Source organism: Aplysia californica, unplaced genomic scaffold (genome assembly GCF_000002075.1).
Source record: "Aplysia californica isolate F4 #8 unplaced genomic scaffold, AplCal3.0 scaffold01217, whole genome shotgun sequence".
In the NCBI taxonomy this organism is placed as follows: Eukaryota; Metazoa; Mollusca; class Gastropoda; order Aplysiida; family Aplysiidae; genus Aplysia; species Aplysia californica.
In genome coordinates, this window is record NW_004798487.1 from 138701 (window position 1) to 146306 (window position 7606).

At 40.5% G+C, this 7606-nt stretch overlaps 1 protein-coding gene across 1 annotated transcript in view; it reads left to right on the plus strand.

The window, feature by feature from the left end:
• The window catches only part of LOC106013752, an 8370-nt gene extending 1143 nt beyond the window's left edge, over positions 1 to 7227 (plus strand). The window contains exons 2-5 of the mRNA XM_013090313.2: positions 479 to 605; positions 4311 to 4365; positions 5018 to 5153; positions 7074 to 7227. Of these exons, the coding sequence (XP_012945767.1) occupies positions 492 to 605; positions 4311 to 4365; positions 5018 to 5153; positions 7074 to 7164 (396 nt within the window). The 5' untranslated portion in view covers positions 479 to 491 and the 3' untranslated portion in view covers positions 7165 to 7227. The remainder of the gene's footprint in view (positions 1 to 478; positions 606 to 4310; positions 4366 to 5017; positions 5154 to 7073) is intronic.
• Positions 7228 to 7606: the final 379 nt, after the last annotated feature.

Here is a 7606-nt window from a genome sequence, read left to right on the forward strand (position 1 = left end):
CTGACTTAGTCCGTTACAGCAAAAAATAAAAAGTATCGTACATAGCTTCACCTAATTTTTAACGAAACGAAACAAGTGAGTCTACTGTTGGCTCGCAGCTTCCCATAGCTTGTAATCGAAAAACACTGAAAAAAAAGAAGGATAAAGTGCATCCTGTAAATACACGAGACTGGGCCGCTGGGCCGGCATCTCGTCCCGTGGATACACGGGAATAGGCCCGAGTGACTTAAGCTTCTCGCCACTGTACACATGTTAGACAGTGTTATTTTTCTCATTAAAAATACCGACACCTTCAATTACGCAATTTCACCTTTCGCTTGCTTTACTTTACCCGCATCTAACAAAAACGCACTTTTTATTTAGTTTTCCAGCACTGGCAAAGTTAGGTCATATGAGTGTCTAGTCTAAGATTAGAAATTTTCCCTACAGAGAGCAACACTATTACTTGGCGTGTTACTAGTTTGACTCCTCTCCCCAGACCACCCTGCACAATGAAGTTCCAAGTGTTGCTTGTACTGATGGCTCTGACCTCTGTGGCTCTCGTCTCCGGGGAAAGGTTTAGCTCCCTCAAGAACCAGATCAAACAGCTGCGGGAGGATGTCCGTGTAGGTCTACATGCATTACACTGTAACTTACAGGTTTTTAGGGGGGGGGGGGGGTTCCCTTGCCCATTTATATGAGATTGACGCCATCTGATTAGTAGAAAAAAGTGCGCATGATTGTGTCTAATAGTGTATTACATGCATACTTAGTATATCAATTAACTGTAATAGCGGATAGAGATTCCAGGATTATAAATGTAAGTCATTGATCTGAGAGAGGTGATGATTTTAGCATTAATAGTGGTGATGAGTGATGATGAGGGATTTCGTTTAAGTAATAATAGCGTTAGTCCTATCTTCCTCTGCTCCAATGAGTCACGAGGGACGTGGGCACCCTCTATCTTACAGTTATAATTTACTAGCTGGGCCCCCTTTTGATGAAAGGAATTAGTTTAGTTGGGGGATTTTGGGGGGGGGGGGGGTCTTTTTAAAATAAGATAAGCAACACCCGCGGTGACAAAATGGGCACTGACAAAATTATTATAAGTTAGTTTTAGCAGAGGTTTTACAGCGCTCGCAACTGCAAAAGGTCATGTGAGCGCCAGAAGATTAGAGGTGTTGCAAGAGAGTAACAAACATAAAAAAGAAGAAGGGGAGAAAAGGACGATAGATGTTTGATAGGAAAGAAGAAGCAAACCACACCAGAGCACCCGCCAACCACCCACATGAAAGAAATGATTGTTGCATTAACATCAATTGGAAGTCATTGGCCTACTATATTTACGCTCCACTGGAATAGAGCTATCAATCTTGAGTGAAAAGCGACGCATGTGTTTCAAATATATAACAGACGTTTAGATTGATTCTCTATTCCGCTCTTGTGGTTGTACACTCGAGAATTTCAAAGGTGTGGAATGAGTGCGCACGGCTAGTGAACGGAAGCCTCACTTGTTTACAATGGTGAGTTAGAAGAAGGACTTTCCCAAGATTTGATCTAAACGAAACTGATGAAAAACTGAAAATTAAACTACAGTGACTTCAGGCTCCTCAATAAAACTGTGCACTCTTTTAATGATTCTGAACCACCATTGATTTGGTCAAATTCGAAAGCTAAATGGTTCGGAAGTTTTAGATGGCCAAAGTGAAGAACTTTCACAAATATAATGCGTAGAGATATTCCCTGTCTCGACTGTTAGACAACGATGTGCGTCTACAGACATTACAGCTAGAGTTTATATTCCCAGTCTCCACCTTTAGATAACGCTGTGGGTCTATAGACATTACAGCTAGAGTTTATATTCCCAGTCTCCACCTTTAGATAACGCTGTAGGTCTACAGACATTACAGCTAGAGTTTATATTCCCAGTTCCCATCTTTAGATAACGCTGTAGGTCTACAGACATTACAAATATGATTTATATTTCCAGTCCCCACCTCTATACAACCATGTAGGTTTACAGACTTTACATTTAGGATTTATTTTCCCTGCCCCCCCCCCCCTTTAGACAAGAATGTAGGTCTACAGGCATTACACTGTAATTTACACAGATATTATTTATTATATTCCCTGTCCAGGCAGTTAGAAAACGATGTGTGCCTACAGGCATTAAGTTATGACTTATTTTCTCTGTCCCCACCTTTAGACAATGATGTATGTCTGAGCATGATGTTCCCTGTTCCCAGCGTTAGAATTCGATTTAGGTCTACATGCATTAAAGTTGTGATTTATATTCCCTGTCCCCACCTTTATACAACCATGGAGGTTTACAGACATTACATTTATGATTTATATTCCTTGTCCCCACCTTTATACAACCATGGAGGTTTACAGACATTACAGAGAAGATTTATATTCCCTGCTCCCACCTTTATACAACAATGTTTACAGTACAGGCATTAAAGTTAGGATGTATATTCCCTGTTCCCAGCGTTAGAAATCGATGGAGGTCTACAGGCATTAAAGTTAGGATGTATATTCCCTGTTCCCAGCGTTAGAAATCGATGGAGGTCTACAGACTACTACAAGCATTAAAGTTGGGATCTACATTCCCTGTTTCCACCTTTTGACAACGATGTACGTCTGCAGGCATTAAATCTAGGAATTATGTTCCCTCTTCCCAGCGTTAGACATCGATGTAGGTCTACAGACATCATCAATTCTTAAGTCCAAAATTATGGATATTTGGCTCTGCCAAGTTTTTGGAAATATTGAATGCAACACCCTTTCAAATTTTGACGCCAGAAGAGTGTGTCGTTTCTTGCAAAAACAAAATTGACCCAAAGACGAAGGCTGACGCCATCCACAGACTTCTGATATTCTAATATCCCAAACTGTGTACTCTAACATAATACTGGCTCTACACAGAGAGCAATATTTGCTTCGTTTCACTTTTGGAACCAAATGACAGACTGACTCTATGTAGAGCAAAGAGCTTTAGTTTTAGTAGAGGTTTTACGGCGCTCAGGACTGCATAAGGTCATATGAGCACCAAGGGGTGGATGTCAACAGAGAATAAGTCCTTACAGGGAATCAGACTTACTCTGCTCACCTCTCTAGCTTCAACAGCACAAGGTCTGCTTCGACTATCAAGGCATCCCGAAAAGAGCGGATCACAAGAGTGTGACAAACATACAAAAGAAGTAAGGGAAAATGACGATAGTAAGTAGTAAGGATTAGAAAAGAAAAAGCAGCAGTTCCCTGTTGCAGTTCAGGCACAGTCATGACCATGACTTTGAAGAATCAGCCCATTTACAATTCACAATTCTACTGTGCATAAGAACTCGAGATGGTAATGCCCCCCCCCCCCCCCCCTTTGGGAACGGCCTAAAAACACTCCAGTCGGAAGCACCGCCCCGGGGGTAAGCAAAGAGTGGCGGCAAGGACACTGCCTGGTGTTAGACATGATAGTGATAGCCTATTTCTTAATCATAAATAATAAAATAATAAATAGCATTTGTATAGCGCATATCCCAATTACTTACTTTCTAACGATGTGATTTCTTCCGGTGGTTACCTGGTTGGCTCCGAACATCTTCAGGATTTAGGATAAACTTGATTTCGGAATACTACGAAGCATCAACTTCTAATTTTCAAAAAATAAATTCTTTAAAAAAAAAGATTTTAATGATAAAGTAACTGGTAACCGTTGGTTTACGTAAAAAGGAGACGGAACTTTATTTCCGTATTAATCGTAGGAATCGGTTCCAGAATCGACTCTCCGCTCAGGTCAAGGAGTTTACATAACAAGAGGGGCCACTTCTCTCTTTGAGCCAATTAAAAAAGTGTCCTCAAAATTCGGTGGCGCCCTCTTCACAAAAGCGCACCTTTAGCGAACAGAGTTATCCTACTTGAGTTTAAAAAATCAAAGTGAAACTAGCAAGTTTTTGAATGAATTTCAGAAGAACGCTTTTTTAAAATGGTTACGCTGACAAAAAAACTCTTCCGGAGGAAAGGGTGATTGTTTTCTTCATTTAATTTGACTTTAGAATGAAAGGCGAGAGGTCATTAAAATTAAAAAAAACTAAAACTCTGTACTGAACGAACCCGAACTGCTGATGAACAGCAGTCGATCTGCGCACACAAGGAGGTGCTATTCCTATTCTTCTTCTGGAAAAACGAAAGAGAGCTTCAAAACAGACTGCAGCGCCATCTGAAGCAAAGAGCATACTTCCTGCGGACACTTTTTTGGCTGAGTGGACCATCTTGTTATTTACTATCTTCGCCCAGATCTAGTGTAATGTGCGATCTACTACTATGTCTTCCTGCAGGGACTACACGAGGACTTGGAAGAGTGTACAGCTGAGCTGCAAGCGAGACTGGACGGTAAAAACCTACATCTGTTTTTTCTGTCTCTGTCTCCATGTGTGTGTGTGTGTGCGTGTGTGTGTGTGTGTGTGTGTGTGTGTGTGTGTGTGTGTGTGTGTGTGTGTATGTGTGTGTGTGTGTATGTGTGTGTATGTGTGTGTATGTGTGTATGTGTGTGTGTGTGTGTGAGTGTGTGTGTGTGTGTGTGTGTGAGTGTGTGTGTGTGTGTGTATGTGTGTGTGTGTGTGAGTGTGTATGTCTGTGAGTGTCTCTGTGTGTGTGTGTGTGTGTGTGTGTGTGTGTGTGTCTTGAGAGGAAGTACCAGTACCACAATCAAGATTTTGCGGTCAAGACACTGGTGAGAAAAAAGATTCTTTTTCAATAAATAGGCCTACTCTTTTACAAAAATATGATTTGAGTGTGGGACAGAGTCGCTTGCTGGTAGACAAATTATCCCTGTTTATACAGTGCTAGTACTCATTTAAGGTTAATTGATTGATTGATTGATTGATTGGTTGATTGATTGATTGATTGATTGATTGATTGTCTGATTGTTTGATTGATTTGTTGATTGATTGATCAATTGGTTGGTTTACTGGTTGACTGTTTGACTGACTGACTGGCTGATTGATTGATTGACTGAATTATTGATTGATTGATTGATTGACAGAACTGGGAACCACTGCAGCAGGACAGGACGCCGCTACTACTGCGTCTGCGGAAATTGTAACAGACGTTACAGACCCTACCGATTCCGGTGGTCAGAGTGGGATGGATGGGTCTCAGTTGTCCAGAAGCCAGCTAAGGTGAGTGAGAGCATCGTGGGTGGTTGGCGGGTGCTCTGGAGTGGTTTACTTCTTCTTTCCTATCAAACATCTATCGTCGTTATCTTCCCTTCTTTTTTAAATCTGTTTGTTACTCTCTTGTAACACCTCTAATCTTCTGGCGCTCATATGACCTAATGTAGTTGCGAGCGCCGTAAAACCTCTACTGAAACAAACTGAAACAAGGAGAATGCCAAACTGTATACGGCCGGGAGCCAGGGGAGGGTCTATCTGTGATACGGATTCTATCTATCTGTCTATCTATCTACTTATCTATCTATCTTTATATCTATCTATCTATCTATCTATCTATCTATCTATCTATCTATCTATCTATCTATCCACTTATCTATCTATCTATCTATCTATCTATCTATCTATCTATCTATCAGTCTATTTATCTATCCGTCGACATCTCTGATTGGCTATCATTTGATGAGGTTGCGTTTTCGGGTGCGTGAGCCTCAGGCCCGACATTGTGTTCTTGGGAAAGGCACTTTATACGAATTTTCCTCACTTCAGCGATTTTGTCCCTTTATTAGGTAGTGTTTTCGCTCCTGCAAAATAGCGGCTTGCACTGCATGATTCCTGGGAGGTTGAGATTGCTTCAGAATGCTATCAATATATCTTTTGGGGTAATAATATAGACTAGCTGGGCCCCCTTTTGATGAAAGGAATGATCGGTGCATTAACATCAACTGAAAGTAATGGCCTAATATATTTACACTCTACTGGAATGGAGCAATAAATCTTGAGAGATGCAAAAAGTTAAAAGGTCTAGAATCTAGATCTAGATCTATACTCTCAAAACAAAATGCGCCTCGCAAAATATTACTTCCGCACCGGATTTTCTAAAATTACAGAGAGGGAAGCGTCGGCCTACAAATGCGATCGGCGAAATAAAGAAATTTAGCTTTTTGCAGCAAAACTGTTTCAAAACTGAAAAAACGAAGGGCGTTATGATCTGGTGAGTATTTTTAAGAATCTTATGGCGAAACTTGCATGTCGATCTATGAAGCCATTAAAAAGCCTTTTGAATAGCAAAATTGGGCCACCACAAATAGATAATAGATTGTAAAGCGCATAGAGCTTCTGTTGAGCGGGAATTACCACTATACAAAATATGCTATTTGTGAAGTGTGCTGACAAAATAAATGAGTCACTTCCCTAATTCAAGCCTTATGGAAGTAGAAACATCATGCTTGTAGTGACGTTTTACAGTTTATAAGTATGAAATAATAAGAAGCATGTTCTACATAAAAGTAGAGCATCATTCGAAGATCTACTAATTTGACCTCGGTGTTGAGTTTTTGCCAATATCTCCATTTGTGAATTGCGAGAAGTAACTCATTTTGTCAGCACGTCTCACATTTATTAAAACCTCTTGTCATTATTCAATGTGTCCTGGTATTCACCAACACGTGCATAATGTCGTTCTTACGTTCATCTGCTCGTCAGCCTATACGTTGGTCAAACTATGACTTAGGTCAATACTCTACAGAATAAATACAAGACATAATGCTGTCCCCAGGGTTATATGCACCCCGTATAATGTAACAAAATTGGATAGTTTTTTGCATAATTTCTGATTTTTTCCTGTATCATTCTTTGTTAAAACTACCAGAATCGCATAATTTCCACATTTTATATCCCAGTTTGCTTAATTTCAGAATTATTGTGGGGGGGGGGTAAAACCGCGGGAACAACAAACTGCACCACACCTCGACGACCACAACAACAACAACCACCACAACAACAACCACAACAACAACAACAACAACAACACAACAACAACAACAACAACAACAACAACAACAACAACAACAACAACAACAACAGCAACAACAAGCTGCACCACACCTCAACGACCCCCACAACCGATCGTCCTGTTGTCATTGCCAGGAAAATGCGCAATGTCCTCCTGCACGCAAAAAACAACCTGACCGGTGACGTCAACGACTGCGAGGCCATGCTGGACAGTCTGGACGACTGAACCTAGGGGTTGTGGACACGGCTTTCATCAGGCCGGACTATAAGGTGACTAGACTCTATACGTGAGGCAGCGTGGCGGAAACAGGTCTCGTCAATTTGTGGACATGTAGAGTTATTGGTATCATCTTAAATCTTGTTCACTTGTCTTTATTTGGTAGAAAAAATATCCATTTATTTTGAATACAAGTCGAGATATTTGTGAATGAAGGAGGTGGGGGGTCACCTGTTTCCAGTGGTAAAATTAGTGAGAAAATGGCAGCCAAAGATTAGTTATTTCCTTAGCTTAAGAGTCCGTGGTAATTGAAAATGTACATTTTTTTTGTGCCTTTAATCAATGTTTTTTAATGAGTCTTAAAGGTGTTGAGCCAAAAAACAATATTTTGATAAAAATTCGCAAACCTGTGAAAAAATGCAAGTTTTTTCACTTTGATTATTTAGACGAG